The 25,373-nt window shown below is 43.8% G+C and overlaps 1 protein-coding gene across 3 annotated transcripts; it reads right to left on the reverse strand.

Moving 5' to 3' along the window:
- Positions 1-2,033: 2,033 nt before the first annotated feature.
- Positions 2,034-24,349, reverse strand: LOC122541611 (class I histocompatibility antigen, F10 alpha chain-like). 3 transcript variants are annotated; one of them, XM_043678491.2, is made up of 9 exons: positions 24,277-24,349; positions 23,581-23,630; positions 13,440-13,655; positions 12,310-12,570; positions 8,982-9,254; positions 8,070-8,342; positions 4,998-5,156; positions 4,739-4,774; positions 2,034-4,438 (listed from the first exon to the last, which is right to left on the reverse strand). In XM_043678491.2, the coding sequence occupies exons 3-9, from the start codon at positions 13,486-13,488 to the stop codon at positions 4,392-4,394; spliced, it is 1,098 nt and encodes a 365-aa protein (XP_043534426.2). In that variant the 5' UTR covers positions 13,489-13,655; positions 23,581-23,630; positions 24,277-24,349; the 3' UTR covers positions 2,034-4,391. The 3 variants fall into 3 exon arrangements, with proteins under 3 accessions (XP_043534426.2, XP_043534431.2, XP_087835866.1); XM_043678496.2 differs by lacking the exon at positions 4,998-5,156; XM_087979740.1 differs by lacking the exon at positions 24,277-24,349 and having other exon boundaries at positions 23,581-23,641.
- Positions 24,350-25,373: the final 1,024 nt, after the last annotated feature.

Raw genomic sequence — 25,373 nt, forward strand, 5'->3', positions numbered from 1 at the left:
AGGCTCCACAAATATCTCCATCTTCAATGATGAAATTGCCCAACACATTAGCGCAAAAGAAAGGGCTGAAGCATCCACAACAATCTTCAGCCAGAAGTTCCAAGTGGATGGTCTACCTCGGCCCCTTTACGGTAACCAGCATCACATGCACCAGTCTTTAGCCAATTCAATTCGCTCTATGTGATATGAAGAAATCATTGGAGGTCCTGGATAGTGCAATATTTATGGGACCTTACAACCATTCTGTCAACAGAGCTAAAGACTTGTACTCCAAAACTTCCAGGACAGTTACAACATTGGCATTTACCTGACAATGTGAAAAATTGTTCAAATAAGTCGAGTAAACACAAAGCTGAAAAAACCCTACCAAGCTAGTTCCCAGCACATCAGACTCCCCTTGATCATCAGTAAAGTGATGGAAGGTGTCATCAACAATGCTATCAAGCATCCCTTTGCTCATCAATAATCTGCTTAGTGATTCCCAGGGTTCTGCCAGGGTCACTCAGCTCTGCATATTACAGCCTTGATTCAAAGATGGGCAAAATAAATGAATTCTAGAGGTGGTGAGAGTAACAGCCCTTGACATCAAGGCTGAATTTGACCAAGTGTGGCAACAAGAAGCCCTAGCAAATTTGTAATCAATAGGTATCATGGGGCAAACTCTCCGCTGGTTAGAATCATACCTGGCACATTGGAATATGGTTGTGGTTATCGGAGGTCAGTAATCCGAACTCCAGGACACCTCTGCAGGAGTTCCTTGGTGTGGTGTCTGAGGCCCAATCATCTTCAGATGCTTCCTCAATGACCTTCCCCGCATCACAAAGTCAAAAGTGTGGATGTTTGTTGATGATGGAACCATGTTCAGTACCATTCGCGACTCCTCAAATACTGAAGCAGTCCAAGTTCAAATGGAACAAGAGCTGTACAATATCCAATATCAGGCTGAAAACTGACAAGTAACATTCAGGCCACACAAATGCCAGACAATGACTATCTCCAACAAGAGACAATCTACCCACTCCAGCTTTGCTATTCAATGGTGTTACCATAACTGAATACCCAACTACAAATTGTTTCTGGGATTACCATTGACCAGAAACTTAATTGGGCTCACCACATAAACATAGGAAGAGGTCAGAGGTTGAGGAATAATGCAGCAATTAACTCACCTCCTGACTACCTTTAGACAGCACTTCCAAATCCATTATCTTTTCCATCTAGCAGGACAACGGCAGCAGATACATGGAACACCACCAACTGCAAGATCCTGACTTTAAATGTACCGCTGTTCCTTTACTGTCGCTGGGACAAAATCCCGGAATTTCTTCCTGATTGGCATTGTAAGTCAATATACAACATGTGTGGACTGCAACAGTTCAAGAAGGCAGCTTCCCACCACCTTCTTAAGGAAGGACAACAAGCTATTCCCACAAGTAAGTAAATAAAGTATCTTCCAGTGCAGCATCAGGAAAGATTTACATTTCACCTCAAACATTCTCTGGCAAAGAGCACCTTTCAGACCATTTTATTGCAAATACGGATGAATCCAAATGATAAACTGGAAACCTGATTGTGTTTCACTGACTGTCCTGCTGCTCGGATCGGAATTATCAGCTGATCCCAGGCTGTGGGGCTAATTCTGATGAGACCAGACTCCAGTATGACCATAATAATGATATTTCTTTGATATTCCCTTTCTCCCTCCTGAACAACAGGCATTATCGTTATCAATCTGAACTCCGTGCTGATTTCACAAATCAGTGCCCAGTATTCTCTGTAGTTAGAATGGTTATAGAAATCTTCGAGGGAGTCACAGAAGACAATTGATTCTGGTCAGACTCTAAAAGTTTTAAAATCAGGAGCAACAATAGAAATTTCTGATCATTTGAACAGAAACCATTTCCCTGAAGGTCCACACTGGGTCTCAGGGTGTGTTGGTTGTAACTGCTGATCCTGTGTCTGATAATGCTTACGATGTATCATTTCAAAAGATTTTCTGATTTAGCAGGCCATTTTCAAACTAGACACCAGCAAGCAGTCACTTTTACATTTATTAAATCTTTACAGACAGTTACATTTACTGAAGTGGACCACATGTCTCAGCAATTCTCAACAAGTCTCACTCATCTCCAGTACTGCCTTACACCCTGTCCTATTCAGACAGAAGTTCTGCTCCAGCATGCAGTCTCCAGCTTACAGTTAATCAAATTATTGCTTTCTGAAAGCTGCAAATTACTGCACCTTCAAAATGTATTCAGGTTACTGCACGGTCAAACATATCAAGAAATGGATCAGTAACACAATTAATAATCAATGAATCGAAGCTATTTTTATCCAACATGTAAAAGAACACAACTCTTCTCACATTAGGGTAACGTTTCTTTCACAACAAGTTCATAACAGGATACATCTGTGACAAGCTTTGCATTTTGTGTCACAGTTTGATGATATCTGATGCACATGCTTTCACACCTTATATGAATATTTGCATACTGCAATTTAAACTTGCAATACAAACTATTACTCAGTACTTGTTATTAAAAATCAAGAAGGAAAAAAAAAACTTAAAGCATGCATATTATTGTCTCATCAACAGGCCTACTCCCTACCACAACCTCCATCAACACTAATCTCACTCATTGGTCAGTGCACAGACTCTGAACTGGAGCAGAGGAAATGAGAGGATTTAATCGAGGGTTTTCAAACTGAAGAGGTGTCTTGATGGAGTCAATTATTTTTCCCTAATAGGAAGAGTCAGTCAAGGTAACAAATGATCATCAATAGTGACAAAGTGGGGAGAGAGATGAGGAGGAATTTTTGTCAAGTCGTTTGAACAAGGAGAAGGGAATGTAAATTAATTCCAATTTTTTTAAAGGAGAAGTGGGACCAATGTTTGACCCAGTGGCATCCACCTGTTGGTCAGGATGCAGAGTTAGCAGGATGAGTCTGTCAGGCTACTGAATTTGGCAACAGAATAGAATTGAACAAGAGGTTCCCAGAAGATTCATTTTTCAACATCAGTGCAAAACCAGAAATACGAAGGGACCAGACAAGTTCAGACTGAATAGTTAATATTGGGATTAGTCACTGGATAGAGTCAGTTAGACTTGAATAGAACAAGAGGTTCCCAGAAGATTCATTTTTCAACATCAGTGCAAAACCAGAAATACGAAGGGACCAGACAAGTTCAGACTGAATAGTTAATATTGGGATTAGTCACTGGATAGAGTCAGTTAGACAATGGAGAATGGGAGAAACCATACTTCCCTGAATAAACATGAGTCCGAGAGGCTGACCATATATTGAAAAGCCCAGGTAAGTCAAAGTTACAAATCATACAGCACCAGGTTATAGTCCAACAGGTTTATTGGGAAGCACTAGCTTTCGGAGTGCTGCTCCTTCATCAGGTGGTTGTGGAGTATAAGATTATATGATACAGAATTCATAGCAAATGACTACAGTGTGATGCCACTGAAATGATATATTGAAAAAAATTGGATGGTTTGTTAAGTCTTTCATCTTTTCGAATGACCATGTTAGTTTTGGTTCTTTCATATGTAAATCCCAGAACTTTTTTAAAGCTATATTCTCAAGTTAGCTTTAACAATAAGTGCCATCTCAGCTTGAATACTGCATTGAAGGCATGAGGTTAAAGTCTGTTGGTGTCCCAATGTTCAGACTGATTCTATTTCTAAATTGGGATTTACAGGATCTTACATGGAGTTTGGCAGTTTTGAGAAAAATAAGATGTAATTCTGCAAGTACAAATTCATCCGACAAAATATTAGTGTGTGTGTGCAGGGCAGACAGAGTAAGTGTGAGCATGTGGATGTGTGTCTGTGGGGTGTGTGTGCGTGCATGTGTGGGGGTGTGCTTCTGTAATGGGGTATAAGTCTGACAGGGTTTGTGTGTGGGGGTGAGTGTGGGGATTACATGTGTGAGTGTATGAGAGAGGTGTGTGTGTGTGTTCAATATACAAGGTTCATTTGTTATTGGGAAGAGAAGCAAGGAATAGTAAGCAGCTGCAGGAGAAGGAGATGAGTCAAGGAGGGAGAGAAAAGCTTCACTCTCTACTTGACCAGACATTAGCCTTCTCAACCGTGATAAAATTAATCTGTACCTTCCAAAAAATAAATTGATATCAATGAAAGCCATGTGTATTAAACGAAACTGAGTGATTCGAGACCAGAGTTATTCACTTCACGACTGGCATTGATGTCTTTTCCAGACTTGGTCACAAAATTGGGTTTTTCTGAGTGGAAAACACAAATGTCAAGTGAGAAAGCAATGATGACATACGGTCCAGTCTCTCCCCCAGTACCACAGGCCCACAGTTCATGCCGGTTTGGTGTATATTCAGCTGTAAAAATTGCAGAATGTGACTTCATATCTCAGGCCAAGGAGAACGAGGTAGTGGGTGATTCTCCTGAATCAGTAGCTGTAAAAGGAAACATGTCCATCACACAGACATTTTACAACGTGGGACAGTGACATACAGGAAGACACACACACACACACACACACACACACACACACACACACACACACACACACACACACACACACACACACACACACACACACACACACACACACACACACACACACACACACACACACACACACACACACACACACACACACACCCCGTTTGGGACAGAAATGCAAACATCCACAGGGTACACTGACAGATACAGAGAGAAAAACAGACACAAGTATTTATAATTTTCACACTTACAATTTGCCAGATTATAAATGGATTTCTTCTTTCCTCCTATAAGAGACACAGAAAAAAACAGAACTTCAATTGTCTTTTCCTTACATCAGCCCCACACAAACCTACTGTTTATGCAAGGGGACATCAGTTACATGCTGTTCCCTCATCATTACCTGCGTAAACTTACTATACGCTACATGGGAACTTTAGTACCCAAGAGGGTTTGGGGAGCAATTGGGAAATGTCCCTCAACTGTGGTGATATTTCAAGCTGCTCCTACCTGTCAGTGGCAGATCCTGTCCTGCTGTCTTCCCTCTCCTCCTCCAGACAACCATACCAACGACGATACCAATCAGAACGAGGACAGCAGCAACAATTCCAATATTCAAATGGTCATTTGTTCCCTGTAGAGATCTTGGAGACAGTTGGAATGCCTCAACTGTGGTGGGGTGACAATTGAGGAGGAGTTCAGTGTTCAATGAATAATCACAGTCACTGCTCATTCAGAAACAGCTGTACCAAGGATGAGCCTGCATCCTACGTTACAGTCTGTGATGTGATTGGCCGTCTGACTGGAGGGTGGTACTGGTTGGAAAGATGCGCTGTGACAGGGACTACACTTTTGTAATCCACTTTAGGGAGGGAGATAATTAAATGAAGATTGTTTTCTTTTTACAAACTTTGGAATTACTTGTCATTCCAAACTCCATTCTCGTCATCAATATGGGTGGTAAATCACCAGCCAACCTCACAATTAGTCCCCTTCCCGGTCACACAATTGATTAATCCACTTCGTAGTCCTCACAATCAATCACTTTGTGAAAGTAATGCGGGTTCAAAGGTTTCTAGGGGAGCAAAGAGGAGATGGCGTGATTATTCAAAGGACTTGTTAAAAGCCTGGAATGCTTGCTCTGTGGAATGAAGTGGGATAAGGGGTGCAGATTTCAGTGGGAAACCATTTAGGAAACATTGATTACAATATCTTGAGGTTAGGAGTGGCTCTGTGAAAGGCTACAGAAAAACTAAACAGGAAAATACTCACCTAAAGAAGGTTGAAAAGGGGGCTGGCCCAGGTGCATTTCTCAACATGAAGCAATTACAGAGCAGATGAGGAGAGGTAGGGCTGGTTATAGATGAAAAGAAGGGTTACCTTATGTAGACATAGGAGACATCTGATGTACTAAATAAGTATTTAAAATAGACCTTGACTGAAGGTGACACTATCAATGAAACAGTAAAGAAAGAGGCTGTGGGAGAATAAAATGGAATAAAAATAGATTGAGCGAAGGAACTGGGGTAAAGAGAATGGCAAGTCAAAAAATGGCTGAGGGATACAACGTAGGTTACTGAGGAATTGAAGGGTGAAGATTGCAGAGGCTCTGATCACTATCTTCCTATCTTCCTCATCTATGAGGGAGCTGTCAAAGGGTTGGAAAATCTCTAAGATAACACTCCAGAGGAGAGAGATGAACCTGGAAACTATTGACCAATCACTGTAACACCAGCAGCTGAATATCTCAGACAATAGAATAGGAAATGACAATTCAGACCCTTTGTATCTGTTCCACCATTTGATGAGATCCCAGGTGATCTGTATCTAAACTACTTCTTACTTAATACCTTTAACAATCCAAAACTCTATCGATATAAGATTTGAGATTAATTGAGCTCGGGTTGACTATGTCTTATAGAAGACAGCTCTGCACAGTGAAGAGAAGATTTTGAATGTCTCTCCTGGATAGGCAGACTCTGATTTGAAGGCCTTCTCCCTTTTCCTGGACTCCCTGACATGGAAAAGAAATCTGTTCCATCGACTTTATCAATAATTCCTTTAAGAATCCTAAAATACTCGATAAAATCACCATGAACTTACTCAGCCTCAGTGAAGATCAGTAAGTTTTCCTCATAATTAAACTTCTGAAATTGTGCAACATTTAGGTAAATCTGTGCTGAATTCCTTCCAACACCATTCTCGTTGTACCTTTCCAAAGGAGCAATGCCCAGAAGTGGACACAATTATACTCCAGACATGACCCTAACTATAGTTAAAACTATTAAATGAACACATGGTACCAGTCTTCCCAAAGAAAGCAGATGATTTAGTGACACTAGTTATGGAGACAAAAGTTATGGATAGAATAATGATAAATGGAAAGATGTATGAAAGACATTAGGTTTATTATTCATCTGGTCCAGATGGAATGTGTCAGAGATTATTGAAAGCTCATATACAAATGGCAGAAACATAGGTCACCATCTCTCAGTCTTCATTAGATACAGGTGAGATAAATGGAAGGGGTCGAGTCACTCCTGTTCCAGCATCATTCATTGAGGCAAGGATAAATCCAGGAAAGTACAGGGCAAGCAGTCCAACAGCAGGGGAAATCATCATCAGGGACAAAATCAACTTTCATTTGGAAAGGCATGGATTAATCGTACAAAACCATTATGGATTTATTCAAGGGACGTTATGCCTGATTAACTTAATGTAGCAGGGAAAGTTGACCAAGTTTGTGTGCAGCACATGTTATATATGTGGACTTGTTAAAGCATTCAACAAACTCGCAGAAGGGAGGCTTGTTAAGAAGATGCAGGCAAATGGAATTAAGGGATAAGAAATTAGCTTAGTGACAATGCAAAGATGGGGGTGAATAAAGGTCTTTCTGGCTGGAAGGTGGGTTGTAATAGTGTTCTCAAAGTAGCCCCGAACTATGAGTCTATTCCACTTTGCAAGTCTTTTTATATGTTTGTGGCTGAGAAGCTACCTGTCCATTAGTGTGTTGAAATAGCTGCACCAAAGGGTAAAACAGTGTGTAATTGACAGCTCAGTCTCTCAACAATTGTACCAATTACACAATTTGTTTTTTATAGATAAACAGCTGTTTCATTTTTAGTAGTTTCTGCTATGATGCTTTTGAAAGATCAGGATCCTTGTCATTTTTGTCGAGCTGCAGTGAAGGGAATTTCTTACAAATCAGTGATTGACTGCTTTATAAAATAGATATAGATGTACAAATATAGAGATTGTAGCGAGTGAATGAGCCATTATATTGCCACAGATTCACATGATGATATATAAGATCAGTGCGACAGTGGTGCATAGTTTAGAATTGGCAGCATGTGTGAAACCTTTTAACCTCATATTTCAATTTCACAGTGAAACTCCAGTCCCTCATCAGGCACTAGCCCCACAGTCTCTGACACACACCATCCCAAAGACCCTGACACAAACACATTGTCTCCCGCAGTCCCTAGCACACACACACACATTCTCCGCCACAGTGTCAGACACACACTGTCTCCTACAGTCATCCACATATACTCAATCCCCAAAAGTTGCGATTGCACTTACCCAACTGTCGGGTCTCCAACCCTTCACTGCTGTGTTCATACTGACAGGAATAGGTGGCTCTGTCCTCCAAGTTGATTACTGCCCATCTCCTGAATTGGTAAGTGCCATTGTGGTTGGGCAGAATGCCAGTAGAGTATGTCTCCCCGATTGGTCTGTCATTTTTTAGAAGAACGACTTCAATGTTGCGAGGGTAAAATCCCGTCACGAGACAGGACAGTTGGGCTGAATCAGTTGCTGATGCGGTATCCACAGTAAGGAACATCTGAGGAGCAACTGAGAAAGTGAAAGAGATCAGCGTCGCATAAGCGAGACACAGGGATTGATAAATATCCTTTCAAATTGGAGTTTAAACCAGATCCGAAGGAATCTTCAATACAACTTTAACCTGGGGTTAGACCCTGACGCCAAGGAATCATAAACTCCCTATAATCTGGACATTAGACCTTTCATCTAAAGATGAAATAATGAATATCATTCACTGCTCCCTAACAGGCTATCATCTCAATCTTAGCTCCCACCAAGTCCCACTTCTCAGACTCCATGACTCTCAATTGCCTGTTGTCACTCTCACTCCTGCTCACCTACCTTATTTTTAATTCACCTCTACACACTCAGTTGCCCCTCAACCTCAGTCTCCCCTCATTCACTCATCTCATACCCTCACTTTCATTCCGAAGTGGTGTTTAAGGATGTGATAGAGTGATAACGTCACTGGACGAGTGATTCAGAACACTAGACCAATTTGAGCAATAAATATTGGCCAAGCCACCAATGTCCACATCCCATGAATGAATTTTAAAAAACTCCCTCTCTCTCAGACATTCTGACACTCAGTTCTCCACCCAGCCCTCATCCCTCACACTCTCTCTCTCAATAATCTCCCCACCCCTTCCCCCTCACTCACTCACTCACTGGGTTTTAGCTCTCTCTTTCCCTGCTTCAAGTATGTTTTCAGCCACTCAATGCAGGTTCTCTCCAGGTAAGCCTTCCTCTGTAGATTCCTGGCTTTATCCTGGTCCCACTTGTTCTTGGTGATCAATCCCCAGGATACTGGGGTAACCCACACCATGTGCTCCTTGTCAAAGCTGATGTAGTCCTGGCCATCCCAGCCTTCCTGGTGAAATCCATTGCTTTTCCCGTCATCTTGGAGCTCACAACCGTGCATTATCTGGACCGTGTGGATCCCTGTCAATCAAGCACAGAGCCAATCAAAGATCATCGCACAGAGAACCCACTTACCCTGACCTATCGGTTAGCAGAGAGGGAGGTTTTCACCTTTCCAGTTCCTTCTATTCTCAAACACTCCAAATATTGAAAAGAAGGAAACAGACCAATCCTGTTCCATTCGGAACAATTCTGTTTAAAGGAAGGAGAATCCACACAGCAAGAGCCTCACATCAGTCACAGGCAAAATACTGAAACATATTATTATTAGGGACAAGGTAACAGGTTCATAATTTATTTACACAGAGTTAACATGCATTTATGACAGGGACATCATCTTTGACCAATCTACTTCAACTTCTCAAAGACATAATCAATATTGTAAATAAAAGGAGGAGCTAGTGAAGCTAGTATATAATATGGGAATTTCAAATCAGTTTTGATAAGGTGCCAGATATGACGTTATTCTAGAAAATAGTGATTGATGGGATTCAGCTTTGATGAATGGACCAAAAGCAGACAGTCAGTTTAAACTAGTCATATTGGTATTGGTGAGCTGTAGCTAGCAAGGGCCATGAAGGTCAGTACCCGAGACAAACCTAAAGACACAGACGTTGGTTTGGGACAGAGAAAAAGTGTGTGTGAGAGGGCAAGAACATTGCAATGTGGAGAAGCATTAAATTAGTTGAAAAACAGGAAAAGCAGAATTTGTTTGAATGGTGAGGGAGAGGGGAATGTTTGCAATCAGAGGAATCTCGGTATTCCGTATTTGTCGAATCACAGGATCATTACAGCATTGAAGGGTAACTAAGTCATGGAGGTAGAAAGCAAGGAAACAGATCATGCCAACCAAATAACTAAAATTAATCTAGTCCCTTTTGCCAGCATTAGGCCTATATTCCTCTGAACCATTCGTTTTCATATGCTTTTAAATGTTGCAATTGTGCCAGCCTCTGGCTCTGGCAGGTCATTCTATACACACACCACTGTTATGAAACTGAAGGCATGTATTGTACCTGAAAGAGAGAGAGTGAATGCTGGTCTGAACTGAGAGCTTACAAGCAGCTGTGCATATGATGAGATGGCAGTCCCAGAGTGTGCTGGAAAATTGAAAATATGTGACATTTGGCCGTGAAAGGGATTTCTGACTTTGGTTGGTTAAATTCGAATTGTTATCAAAACAGCAATCACTTTAAATTATCACCCACGATACTAAAACCCAATCAATTATGAGTTTCTTGTTTTGCTAACCTAGAACATGGAACATAGAAAAGTACAGCACAGAACAGGCCCTTTGGCCCACAATGTTGTGCTGAGGATTATTCCTAATCGAAAATAAAAATAACCTAACCTATGAACCCCTCGATTCACTGCTGTCCATGTGCATGTCCAGCAGATGCTTAAATGTCTCTAATGACTCTGCTTCCACAACCAACACTGGCAATGTATTCAATGCATTCACAACTTTCTGTGTAAAGAATCTACGTCTGATGTCTCCTCTATACTTTCCTTCTAACACCTTAAAGCTATGACCCCTCATGCCAGTGAATCCAGTCCTGGGGAAAAATCTCTGGCTAACAACTCTATCCATGCCTCTCATTACCTTGTATACCTTGTTTGGATCACCTCTTTTCCTTCTTCTTTCTAGAGAGAAAAGTCCAAGCTTAGTCAACCTCTCTTCGTAAGACAAGCCTTCCAGTCCAGGCAGTAAACCTTTGCACCCTCTCCAAAGCCTCTGTATCTTTCCTATAATAGGGCAACTAGAACTGGACACAATATTCCAAGTGTGGTCTCACCAGGGTTTTGTAGACCACGCGGCTCTTAAACTCAATCTCCCTGTTAATGAAAGCCAAAACACCGTTTGCTTTCTTAACAACCATATCCACTTGGATGACAACTTTGACGGATCTATGCACTTGAACACCAAGATCCCTTCCTTCCACCAAGAATCCTGTCTTTAATCCTATATTCAGCGTTCAAGTTCGACCTTCCAAAATGCATCACTTTATATTTATCCAAGTTGAACTCCATCTGCCATTTCTCAGCATAGCTCTGCATCCTGTCTATGTCGCACTGCAGCCTGCAATAGCCCTCGATAATATCAACAGTACCTCCAACCTTTGTGTCATCGGCAAATTTACCAAGGCACCCCTCAACCTCCTCATCCAAGTCATTTATAAAAACTGCAAAGAACAGAGGCCAAAGAACAGAGCCCTGTGGGACACGACTCACCACTGACCTCCAGGCAGAATACTTTCCATCTATAAGCACTCTCTGCCTTCTGTCAGCCAGCCAATTCTGAATCCAGACAGCCAAATCTCCCTGTATCCCATACCTCCTGACTTTATGAATGAGGCTACCGTGGGAACCTTATCAAATGCACTGCTGAAGTCCACATACACCACATTCACTGCTCGACCTTCGTCAACCTGTGTCATCAACATCAAACCATTGAGAAGATCTGATGTTGGGGGGCATTTAAAACGAGCCAAAAGAAGCCAAACCAATGTCTTGTATAGCCACAATATGCATCCTAACTCCTGTACTTAACCTTCTGACCAGTAAAGTCAAGCGTGCCAAAAGCCTTCCTCACCATCCTGTCTACCTCTGACTCCACTTTCAAGAAACTACGAGCCTGCACTCCCTTCGTTCAGCAATGCTCCCTAGGACCTTACTGTTACGGTGTACAAGTCCTGCCTTGATGTGCCTTATCAAAATGTAGCACCTCACATTTATCCAGATTAAACTCCATCTATCACGCCTCGACATTTGTAACTGTGCTAGCTTGTACAACAGTGACTCAGCAGTGCCAACCTACCCACAGATTCAGAGATGAAATGGCAGGGGAATGAAACAGAAATGAGTAGGAATGGAGAGACATCAAGGGTTGGAGAGAATAGACAGACACAAGGAATGGGGGCAATAAAGCTACACAGAGGATGGAAGACTACAGAGACGTGGAGGATGGGAGTAATAAAGAGATGGGAGAATGGGTGATAACAGAAAAAACTGAGGTATCAGGTGTGGAAGTGGGTAATAGGCAGGCATATGGAGCCAGATGGAGGGTTGGTCTCACCTCCACTCTGGTTGGTGCGGTTTAAGGCTGTCTGAATATTGGTCAGCCCGATGTGCTCAGAGCTCCTCAGGATCTGAGTCTGCTGTTCCCAATACTCAGGGCCCTGACACTCTGCCATCCATCGTTGCCGAGGGATCACTTTGCGAAGATCACTGTCGTAGTAATCAATTGGGATATCATCGACATAACCAACAGCCAGAAACTCTGGCAAACCAGAAATTGGGGTCATTGCAGTGTAGAAATACCGGAGGGAATGAGAGCCTGAAACAGGGAGAGGAGGAGGAGGAGAGAGAGGAAGATATCAGGACATGAACCTCAAAAACATTGCAGAGCTCCTTGCAAATAAACTCTGACAGAGAATCCCCTGTACATAAATCCCAGAGCTCCCTGTAAATAAACCCCGACACATAGCCTCCATAAGTAAACCCTAAAATACAGAGCCGCCTGTAAATAAAACTAGACAGTGCACTAGTTCTCACAGTATTTATTAAAGTATGTTTTTATTGTCCAAAACTCTGGAGAACTGCTTTCTGTTGTGGGCACTGCATAAGGATAGATTGGTTGAAGTGTATATCTCAAACAGACAGATACTGAGTTTTGAACAAGTTGCAAAGACCTGGCTTGTATTCCAGTGAAAACAGTTTCAACTCTACTGTTGTCAGAATAATGAATGGACTCTCAAACCTGTAGCATTTGCCTGCACCTGTGTTTTTGTTTTTGCCACTGTTTACCTATTATTTACTTATCTATGCTGTTTAACTATGTGATCCGCCTGTATTGCTCGCAAGACAAAGTTTTTCACTGTGCCTCGGTGCAATTAACAATACATGCAATTCAATTCATTTCAGTTACAGCATGATCTCATTGAGATGATGAGACTATTTAAAGGATTTAATTGCAAAGAGATCTTTTTGAAGTGACAGTGTTGCAAATGCATGGCTTAATTGTCAAACTGTAGCTGAGCTCTTTCTCCAGCCTGAGACTGAATGCACTCTCTGACACCATTACTCACTGAGGTTTAATGTCCCAGTACCAAGCCTGACACTGCAAACCTGCTTGAGCCAATTACCCACTGATTAAGGGTTAATGCCTCAATAGCCAGTAATATGCTCTCTGACTCCAGTACCAACCTGCATAGACCACTCCACACAGAGAGACCAGCACTGAGAAACGGACCATTGCAGCTTCCTTTAACAGGTTGGAATAAATAATTTACGAGGAATCTTTTCCAAGGAACTGTGTTCCCTGTCGAGTTCAGACCGGGTGATTCCTGTGCTCTTGTCCACTTCAGATCGGGTGATTCCTGTGCTCTGTGAGCAGTCTCCTGTCTTATGTGATAATGTAACCTGAAAGGCACACAAGTAGCTTTAAGGGCTGCTCCACAGACCTGGTCCCCTGCAGATACAGGAAACCACAACACTATTAATTGCAACGTAAGTGTGCTCAGGCAAAATGTAAACAGCGTGAAGTTTGGTGGAGAGACTAATGGCTCAATAAGGTTAATTGCCTGGGAGGTGGCAGCAGCTAAGAGTACTGCTAATTATCTGAGAATTTGGACTGTGTGTCATTTTTTAAGCACAGACGGGTAGATTAGGACAGGGATCATAGATCATAGAATCCCGACAGTGTGGAAACAGGCCCTTCGGCCCAGCAAGTCCACCCCAACCCATCCTCCTATTGCTGTACATTTACCTCTTACTAAACCGACACATGCTTGAACACTATGGACAATTTTATATGGCCAATTCACCCAACCTGCACATCTTTTGACTGTGGGAGGAAACCTGAACACCTGGAGGAAACCCAGATTATCACATGGAGAATGTGCAAACTCTGCACAGTCACCCAAGTCTGGAATTGAACCCAAGTCCCTGGCGCTGTGAAACAACAGTGCTAACCACTGAGACACCATGCCACCGAATCTCCAAAAGATCCTAGAATATTTGCAGATCCTATTTTTCACACTGAGAACATGGGACTAGGGTTGAAAGGAAGTGAAAGGGAGAGCGAAACTGCCATGATGGAGCCCAGATTGAAATTTCTATTCTCCACTTGATTCACTTTCAATCTAAAAAAGGTGGGAATGACTATCCATTCACAAGGGACTGGCCTGAAGATAGGTTGTGGAGGGACTAAGTTGGGCTTTCGGATCTTCCTGCAGCTGAGTGAGTTTGAGCCTCAGCAAAGACAGCTATCTGATGAAGGGCTTGGTTCCAGAGGAGAACAGCCTGTCCACAACAGCGAGGAATCTGCCCCAGGGGAAGTGTGAAGACAGCAGGATGAACAATGAAGGGGGTGGAATGTGAATGAGGAAATGGTGTAAAAGAGAGGCAAAGAGCAGTGAGGGAAGGAAATGGAGGAAGGAGAGGGGATGGGGCTAGACTAAGGCCAATGAGTGTGCTATTTTCTATCTTATTCCATGAATCAGTTAGGTGATGTAACTTTTTTTTATCTGTTATTTCTCCAATTTTGTATCTAAGATTGTACCATTAGGAGCCCTCCCTCCACATTATTACCATTACGAGCGACATTGCAAACTTTTCACTGTATTCTTGTACTTGAGAACAGGTGACAATTAACCTAATTCTAAAGTAATTGTACAGAGACTGAAGGAGGACTGATGGGGTTGTGAATGGGGAGGGAATTGGAGGGCCATTCTGAAGAAGGGTCAAGGGACCCAAAATGTTAAACTCTGCCTTCTCTCATTATTTATAGATGATGTCAGAGATGCTACATTTTTCCAAAAATTTCTGTTTTTTATTTGTTTTCCAGCATTTGCAGATTTTTTTTATTTGGAGGGGGAGGCGAGAAGAAATCACATTCCAATAGCCTTTTGCAGGGACGCACCTCCTCGTCCAGCACTGTCCACGTCACAGCCGTTCGGACTCCCGAATGCTGAGCGCCCACGGCCACTGCGCAGCACAGAACTACAACCCCCGGCAGGCATCGCGGACCATCTCCCCTGATTCCACACAGCCGCCACTCAATGCGCAGGTGCTGGGCCCACGTGCGGTATGGGTAATGTAGTTCGGAGCGGAGTTGTGAGAGGTTTGGATGAATTGAGCCGAGTCTCTGTGGAGGGGGACGTTTTCTGGGCTTGGGGCTGCAGTTCAGTCATGTTTGAGGAGATGGTCGTCCTTTCCTCCATCAATCACAGGAAGGTAGTTCCAGAAAAAAAATCTAAATACAAAACCGAAGGTGTGGCCTGAGAAACTCAGCAGGTCTGGCAGTATTTGTATAGGGAAAACAAAGTTAACGTTTCAGGGTTAATGGGAGTGCCTCAAAGTGAAAGGCAAAGGAAGTGTTTATGGTGACAAGAACAGATATAGATGTGTCTTCTTTCCAGAGATGCTGCCAGACCGACTTGGGTTTCTCCAGCAATTTCTGATTTTGTTATCACAAAGTGTACCTGTTTATGGTGGCTGTTAGTAATAGAAAATATGTTCGAAAAAACAATTTCCAATGAACAGCTGACACTGGAAATCGGGAACTAAAACAGGAATGGGAAAACTCAGCAGTTCTGGTCACATCTGTAGAGAGAGAGAGTCGAGAGTGTGGTGCTGGAAAAGCACAGCAGGTCAGGCAGCATCCGAAGAGCAGCAGAATCAACGTTTCGGGCAGGAACCCTTCATCAGGAATGAGGTTTGTGGGCCGAGGGGGTAGAGAGATAAATGGGAGGGAATTGGGGCTGAGAGTGCGGGGAGTGGATAGGTGGGAAGAAAGATGGACAGGTCATGAGGGCGATGCGGGGTTGAAAGATTGGAACTGAGATAAGGTGAGGAGAGGGGAAATGAGGAAACTAGTGAAGTCCATATTGACGCTGTGTGGTTGGAGATGATGAGGTAGAAGATGAGGCGTTCTTCCTTCTCCTGTCAGGTGGTTACGGTGTGGTGATGGAGGAGGCCCAGGACCCGCATGTCCCTGGCAGAATGGAAGGGGAAGTTGATGAATTTGGCCATGGGACAGTGGGGTTGGTTGGTGTTGGTGTCCCAGAGATATTCTCTGAAACATTCTGCAAGTAGACGTCCTGTCTCCCCAGTGTACAGGAGACTGCCTCGGGAGCAACGGATACAGCAAATGACGTGTAGAAGTGCAGGAAAAACTCCGACGGATGTGGAAGGCTCCCTTGGGGGAGGTGTGGTTACAGGTTTTGCAATTCCTATGGTGGCGGGGAGGTTGCTGGGAGGGGAGGGGAGGGTGGATTGGTGGGGGGTGTGGACCTGACAAGGGATTTGTGGAGGGAATGGTCTTTACAGAAATTAAATCGGGTTGAGGAGGGAAATCTCTGGTGGCAGGGTATGTTTGTAGATGGCAGAAATGGCGAAGGATGATGCGATGTATACAGAGGTTGGTGGGTTGAAAGGTGAAGACCCGGGGGTGAGGGTTCTGTCCTTGTTGCATTGGGAAGGGTGGAGTTTGAGGGCGGAGGTGTGAGAAGGTGGATGAGATGTGCTGGAGGGCATCATTGACCACGTGGGAGGGAAAATTGCGATCTTTGAAGGAGGCGTTCATCTGGTGTGTTCTGTGGTGGAACTGTTCCTCCTGGGAGCAGATGCGGCGAAGGTGAAGGAATTGGGAATAAGGGATAGCATTTTTACAGGAGGCAGGGTGGGAGGAGGTGTAGTCCAGGTAGCTGTGGCAGTTGGTGAGTTTGTTGAAGATATCCGAATTGAGTCGGTCACCGTTGATGGAGATGGAGAAGTCCAGGAAGGTGAGGGAGGTGTCCAAGATGGTCCAGGTGAACTTCAGGTCAGGATGGAATGTATTGGTGAAGCTGATGAACTGTTCAACCTCCTCATGGGAGCATGAGGCAGCGCCGATACAGTCATCAATGTCGCAAAGGAAAATGTGGAGAATGGTGCCAGTGTAACTACAGAAGATGGACTGTTTCACATAACCGACAAAGAGACAGGCATAGCTGGGGCCCATGGCTACCCCTTTTGGCTGGAAAAAGTGGAAGGGTTCAAAGGAGGAGTTTTTGAAAGTGAGGACCAGTTCAGACAGACGAATGCGAGTGAAGGTGGAAGAATACTGGTGGGGATGCCAGGTGAGGAAGAAAGTTAGGGTTTGGAGGCCTTTGTCATGGCAGATGGATGTATATAGGGACTGGATGCCTTTGGTGAAGATGAGACATTGGGGGCCAGGGAAACAAAAGTCTTGGAGGAGGTGGAGGGTGTGGGTGGTGCCCCGAACACATGTGAAGAGTTCCTGGAAAAGGAGGCTAGCACAGTATCAAGGTATGTGGAGATGAGTTCGGCGGGTTGGAACAGGCTGAGACAATGGGTCGGCCGGGCCAGTCAGGTTTGTGAGTCTTCGGTCAGAGGTAGAGCTGGGCAGTGCAGAGAAAGCAGAGTTCTGAAGAAGGGTCACTGTACTCGAACAGTTAACTTTGCTTTCTACTCACAGATGCTACCAGATCTGCTCAGTTAGCCTGGAAATTGTGTCAGCGCTGCTTAGATTAGACCCATGAAAACAGGACACTGGGCTGGAAGAGTTGTCAATATTGACCTACACGCTCGAAAGTTTTTGAACTCAGTGTTGAGAGCTGAATCTATAAAGTGCCCAATACTAGGGACTAATTGTCCAGCTTATTGTGGATGTGACTGGAACACTATCCCGGGAAGGTGATTGTGATGGCTGAAGAGTCTGCCACCACAGTGGTCTGGTCAGGACGGCGAGCAGGAGGGTGCCATTCTCTTCTGACCATACTGAACAAGTGATTAACATGTAATTGGCAGCAGTTTTGAGAACGTGTCACTCGACTCAAAACATTAACTGCAATTTCTGTTGACAGACTGCTGAGCTTTGCCAGCAATTTGTTTTGTTTGTGATTGACAGTGAGTTTGGAGGTGGGAGAAAGTGTTTCTTGTTTCTCATCCGTTCGACAGTGGGAACAGTCTCTCCCTGTGTTCTATACAACAGCTGCAATAAGTGAGGTTTTATTCAGATGGGACAATGACAAGTTTAAATCTCCGCCTGATCTGCTGCTCAAAGTCACCTCCATTTCCCGGTCAGTTTCCCAAGTTTCAGGAAACTCATGTTGCTCCAGAAATATTTGGATTGACTGTGAGAGACGTCAATCAGAGAGCCCACCCACTCTGCACATTGGCTGCTCTTTTGAGGGCTGGTTCATGTGCCATTGCCTGTCTTTTCTAATTAACATGGTCTTTTCAGACTCAAAATCATCCTCATCCAACATGCTATTTACTCTGCTCCTTTGAATCCCTCCACTCCCCGTCGCTAATAGTTTACAGTTTCCCTTAAGAGAATTAGCAAATCTTCCCGCGACAATATTGATCTTTTTCAGTACAAGTGAAAGCCATCCTTTTTCAACAGGCCTTTTTTGCCCCAGAAGAGATCCCAATGATCCAAGAAATGCCACCATGGCATTTCACATCATCCATCTCTGACACTTTGCTTCCTTTCCTTGATCTCTCCCTCTCCATTTTAGGAAATAAACTGTCCTTTGCCAACCACTACCTCCCATAGCTACCTTGACTACAGCCCTTCACACCCACCTTCTGTAAGAATTCCATCCCATTATCCCAGATCCTTCACCTACATCATGTATGATTGGACATATATCCTTCCAAAAACAGCTCTGCTGACATAGCTTCCTTCTTCCATAACCATGCCTTCCCACCCACTGTGTTAACAGGGCCCTCAAACATATTTCACCTGTTACCAAAGCCTCCACCCTTGCCCCTTACCATCACTCACAACAGTATGATAGGGTCCCCCTTGTTCTCAGTTTTCGTCATCGCACAAGCCTCCGCATTCAAAGAACCATCATCTGCCATTTCAGACAAGTACAGCAGCTCACCAAGCACATCTTTCCCAATTTGTCTTGTCTGCATTTCAAAGAGATGATTCCCTCCAGAACATGGACACGACCCCCCTTTCCATGTAACTGCAGGAAGTGCCACACCTGCCGCTTCACCTCCTCCCTGCTCACCATCCAAGCGCCTGAACAGTCTTTCTAGGTGAAGCAGCATTTCACCTGTACCTCCTCCAATCTGGTCTATTGCATTCGCTGCAACCAATGCCGCCTACTCTACATTCGAGAAACCAAATGCAGACTGGGAAATTGCTTGGCGGAGCACCTTCAGTCTGTGCGCAAGCATGACCCTGACTTTCCCATTGCCAATGATTTTCACACAGCATCCCACTCACATTCCCACTTGTCTGTCCTCGGCATGCTGCAATGCTCCAGCAAATCACAGCAAACTGGAGGACCAACATCTGAACTTCAGACAAGACACCTTACAATCTTCTGGACTTCATATTGAGTTCAACACCTTCAGATTTCTTCCCCTTACTTTAAGCTTTACTTGTTGCATTCTCTGTCATCATGTCCTCGCGCCTCTCCCCCCAACTCCAGTGGGACTCTGTGTTCTTTCCCGATTGGCAGCTGGGCATAAATATTCTGCCATTTTCACATTCCGATCACTTTATCTGAACGATCAACATCCTTTCTCCTCTCACACTCCAACAGCCCTCATGCTGCCACTGTAGCATAAATACTGTCCCCTCCACACTTCGTCAGCTCTGATCAAAAATCATCCAAACTTGAAATGTTAGCTTGCCTTCTCTCCACGGATGCTGCCTGACCCATTGTGATTCCCAGCATTTTTTGTTTTCAGGATTGATTCCAGCATCTGCAGCAATTTGCTGGTTACTATTTCTGAGATTCTTTATTTTCTACTCTTGTACCTAACCGCTTATTCTGCAAAGCCTTCATCGTTTCTTTAACTATGTTATGCCTACCAATGTGTGCAACAACTTCTGGTTTCTCAATCTCCCCTTTAACAATATACTTCAAACATTTTGAGACATTCTTAATCCTGGGATTATGAAAGCAGCATACCATCTTGGACACACGCTCCTGTAGAATTTTCTGTCTATATCCTTGACAGAAGAGTCCCTCATAACAATCATTCCTTTACATTTTGTCAAACCCTGTCTAACATAAGATTTATTCTTAGTGCCCAAGTTCTGACTGTCTCTTCTATTTTCCTCTGAGAGTCTATCCTTTGCAACAGCATCCAAACTGAGTATCTCAGAGAAATAGCCACCGCAGACTTCTGAACCATCTTCTTACCTTTCCTGACAGTCATCCATCGATCTGATTGATCCTGATGTGTAACCACATCTCTAAATTTACGAGACATCTAACTCTGTGTCTCTTGTAAGCCCTCAATAATTTTAAACCAAAAAAGCAGTTTATGATAGTACCTCATATATAAACTACCTTTCAGTATTTCGGCATTATATCATATAACACTAACCTGCACGACCTATTAGTTATTACAAAACCACTGACCATATTAATAGATTAGATTAGATTACTTAGTGTGGAAACAAGCCCTTCGGCCCAACAAGTCCACACCGACCCTCTGAAGAGCAACCCACCCAGACCCAGTCCCCTACATTTACCCCTTCACCTAACACGTGGGTGGCTACCAGTGCTGCCTCACAGCACCAGAGACCCAGGTTCAATTCCCGCCTCAGGCGACTGACTGTGTGGAGTTTGCACATTCTACCTGTGTCTGCGTGGGTTTCCTCTGGGTGCTCCGGTTTCCTCCCACAGTCCAAAAATGTGCAGGTTAGATGAATTGGCCATGCTAAATTGCCCATAATGTTAGGTGAAGGGGTAAATGTAGAGAAATGGCTCTGGGTGGGTTGCGCTTTGGCAGATTGGTGTGGACTTGTTGGGCCGAAGGGCCTGTTTCCACACTGTATGTGATCTAATCTAACTACATGGCCAATTCACCGAATATCTCATTCCCAAACTCAGGTTGGCATTGAACATGTTTTCACTGCCCTGTTTGGTTCATCTTTCAGGTCCTGATTGGTTACTCAGTCAGAATATTCAGTTTGAATTTGTTTTCGCAACAGAGAAATGGAAGGTCAAAAGAAATCACTGATTTAACCAAAGTGTGTCAGTTCAGGAAATCAGCTCAGAGAAAAAACAATCGCTCTGAAGCGGAAGGGAAAATGTTAGTGAAAGAATTATGGAGAAACGAGATGTGGAAATTTTTGGAAATTGCTTAAGTTATTTTTGTCATTTTCTAGGTTGAACTAATGGAATCAGTGGCGGGGGGGGGGGGGGGGGGGGAGATCTACAGAAATCACTGCAGGAAACTACAGGAATTACAAGGGATGATGCTCAGAACAAAGATAAAAGAAAATTGCAGCACAGGAACAGGCTCTTCAGCCCTCCAAGTCTGCACTGATCCAGATCCTCTATCTAAACCTGTTGCCTCTGTTCTAAGTTTATATATAAGGTGTATCCCTCTACTCCCTGCCCATTCAAGTATCTATCTCGGTACATCTTAAATGACACTATCATGCCCACCTCTACCACCTCCACTGGCAATATGTTCCAGGCACCCACCACTCTCTGCTTAAAGAACTTTCCAGGCATATCTTCCCTAAAATAATTTCCGCTGTCTCACTTTGAACTCGTGACCTCTAGTAATTGAGTCCTCCACTTTGGGAAAAAGTTTCTTGCTATACCTCTCATGATTTTGGAGACCTCAATCAGGTCCCTCCTGAACCTTTGTCTTCCAAATGAAAATAATTCTAATCTATTCAATCTCTCTTCATAGCTAGCACCCTCCATACCAGGCAACGTCCTGGTGAACCTCCTCTGCACCCCTCCAAAGCATCCACATCCTTTTGCTAATGTGGCAACCAAAACTGCATGCAGTATTCCAAATGTGGCTGAACTAAAGTCGTATACAGCTGTAGCATGATCTGCCAGCTCTTTTACTCAATACCCAGTCCGATGAAGGAAAGCATGCCATATGCCTTCTTAACCACTCTATTGACCTGCGTTGCGACCTTCAGGGAACAGTGGATCTGAACACCCAGATCTCTCTGTACATTAATTTTCCCCAGGACTTTTCCATTTACTGTATAGTTTGCTCTTGTATTGGATCTTCCAAAATGCATCACCTCACATTTGCCCAGATTGAACTCCATCTGTAATTTCTCTGACCAACACTGGAATCTATCATTTTTCTGCTGTATTCTCTGACAGTCCCCTTCACTATGTGCAACTACATCAATCTTAGTGTCTTCTGTGAATTTGCTAATCAGACCACCTATACCTTCCTCCAGATCATTTATGTGTATCACAAACAACGGTGGACCCAGCATGGAACCCTGTAGAACACCACTGGTCACGGGTCCCTCACAGGTCACAGGCCACTACTACTATCTCCTGTTTATCCATTTAGCTAGTACACCCTCGACCCTATTCGATTTCACTTTTTCCATCAGCCTCCCATGGGGAACCTTATCAAACACCTTATAGAATTCCATGGGCATGCCATCTACAGCCCTTTGCTCATCAATCAACTTTGCCACTTTTTTTTTAGACTAGATTAGATTACAGTGTGGAAACAGGCCCTTCGGCCCAACAAGTCCACACCGACCCGCTGAAGCGAAACCCACCCATACCCCTACATTTACCCCTTACCTAACACTACGGGCAATTTAGTATGGCCAATTCACCTAACCTGCACATCTTTGGACTGTGGGAGGAAACCGGAGCACCCGGAGGAAACCCACGCAGACACGGGGAGAACGTGCAAACTCCACACAGTCAGTCGCCTGAGTCGGGAATTGAACCCGGGTCTCTGGCGCTGCGAGGCAGCAGTGCTAACCACTGTGCCACCGTGCCGCCCACTTCCTCGAAGAATCCTATTAAGTTGGTAAGACACAATCTTCCCTGCACAAAACCATGTTGCCTCTCTCTGAGAGGCCCATTTTCTTCCAAATGGGAACAGATCCTATCCGCTCAGTATCTTCTCCAGAAGCTTCCCTCCCACTTACGTCAGACCCACTGGTCTATAATTTCCTGGATTGTCCCGATCCTTCTTAATCAAGGGAACAACATTAGCAATTTTCCAGTGCTTCGGGGCCTCAACCTTGTTCATGGATGCTGCAGATATCTGTTAAGCCCCAGCTATTTCCTCTTTTGCTTCCCTCAGCAATATGGCATAGATCCCATCTGGACCTGGGAACTTGTCCACATTAATGTCTTTTAGAATATCTAACACTGCTTCCCTCCTTATGCTAACTTGCTGAGAGTAATCAAACATCTATCCCTAACCTCAACATCCGTCATGTCCCCATGTATTTAGGAATAAGAGTGATCTTCACCAAGTTCTGCAATTACAACCCCATTTTTCAGATGCTAGATTAGCAACCATCACTCTGATATTAGTAAAACCTTTCAGAATTTATGAACAATAAACTCACCATTTGACAAACTCCAAATATGACAATGTTCCTAGATTCTGAAAACTGACCTATAAGCAATGGACAAATATTATTATCCATATTAAAAATACAGAATATGAATAATATAGAACAATGAGCAGAAGCAGAAGTTGCTGGTAAAACTCCGCAGGTTAGGTAGCATTTGTGGAGAGCAAACAAAGTTAACATCGCAGGTCCCACGACCCTTCTGCAGAACTTAATTCTCCATGAGCCTATGTCAGAGTGTGTGTGCCCTCCATAGGTCCAGGATGTAAAATCCAGGATTGTGGTGCACTCCTTCCGAGGATGCCCTGTACCTGGAGACCTGACCAAACCAACCAATTATTCAGCTCAGAGTCTGCGGTTCAAACCCTTGACTATAAAACTTCACCAACAGATTATTGATATTTTATGGGCCATTAACATGCAGATGTAATTTATCTGGTCGGACAACAATAGACATCGGACACTAAAAAGCTGTGTCCACAACTTCCATATCACCGTGACCGTTTACAGCGGGGTTCACACAAAATAATCCAAAATTTCACTCCATCCACACAAAAGTATTCCAATAATTCGTATGAAAATATTTTTTAGACGGTAATATCCTAACGTCAACATTTATCAGATCTGTCCCAAAATCTTGTGAAAACCCAACATCTCCAAAATTTCTCCGACATTGCAGCAAAAACTCACATTTGGTGAGAAAACGTTGGAGAGACGTTCTCAAGAAGTGCCTTCCTGTGTTTTATGGAGGAATGGACAGACCATCCCCTCAAACATGACTGAATTGCAGCCCCAAGCCCAGAAAGCTCCCCCTTCATCCTGAGGTTGTTTAAAACCTCCATAGGGTCTCTGCTCAATTCATGCAAACTTTCCACAGTCCCGCTTCGAACTACATTACCCATAATGCATATGGGCATCGCGCCTGCGAAGTGACGAAAGAGGCATGCAATCAGAGGAGAATCACCCGCGATGCCTAACGGGAGTTGTAGTTCTGTTCCACACATGAAAGGCTGTCGCCGACCGTTCGAAAATTCGAATCTGAGGCCGTGACGTGAACAGTGCTGGTGTTGGAGATTTGCGCCTGTAAATGGCAACCCCTCGTGGCGGAATCCGGGATCGCAGCCTTTTCACCAGCCTAAAACAAGCCAGCTGTACTCCACTAGGAGAAAGTGGGGACCGCAGATCAGGGTCAAAAAGTGTGGTGCTGGAAAAGCACAGAAGGTTAGCCAGCATCGAGGAGCAGGACAGTCGACGTTTCGAGCATAAGCTCTTCATCAGTATTGTGTGTTCAGTTGCTTGGAGGGCACATCATTGTAGACAAAAAAGAATTGCAGATGCTGGATTCCGAGGTAGACAAGCAGGAGGCTGGAAGAACACAGCAAGCCAGGCAGCATCAGAAGGTGGAGAAGTCAACGTTTCGGGTATAACCCTTCTTCAGGACTGAAACGATGAATATGGGTCCCTTTTCAAAACATTATCATCTCGTCATGATCATATTCCAGTTTATGAGACCTTGATGTGCACACATTAGTTGCCATTATTCTTCATTATAACAGTGATCATATATCAACCTTATCTTTATTTGCAGTAAGTTGTGTTTTGATGCCCTGTTAAAGTTTTATGTGTATTCCATCCAATTTGATTCACTGCAAGTGAAATCTAAAAAACGGCTGGAGACACTGGATACTGCAAAGGCAATGGGCCCTGATAACATTCCGGCAATAGTACTGAAGATGTGTGCTCCAGAACTTGCCACTTCCATAGCCAAGCTCTTCCAGTACAGTTAC

Source organism: Chiloscyllium plagiosum, unplaced genomic scaffold, assembly GCF_037043375.1.
Source record: "Chiloscyllium plagiosum isolate Xiang-an unplaced genomic scaffold, Cpla_swu_hap1 HiC_scaffold_35, whole genome shotgun sequence".
Lineage (NCBI taxonomy): Eukaryota > Metazoa > Chordata > Chondrichthyes > Orectolobiformes > Hemiscylliidae > Chiloscyllium > Chiloscyllium plagiosum.

What these genes read in the sequence shown, in the direction of transcription:
- LOC122541611 (XM_043678491.2), bottom strand. Translation starts at nt 13,488, where the DNA reads ATGGTCCGTTTCTCAGTGCTGGTCTCTCTGTGTGGAGTGGTCTATGCA. An exon ending in CCGCACCAACCAGAGTGGAG is followed by an intron (nt 9,255 to 12,309) that starts GTGAGACCAACC and finishes CTTGATTGACAG; the next exon opens with GGATCCACACGGTCCAGATA. An exon ending in GTTGGAGACCCGACAGTTGG is followed by an intron (nt 5,157 to 8,069) that starts GTAAGTGCAATC and finishes ACCCCACCACAG; the next exon opens with TTGAGGCATTCCAACTGTCT.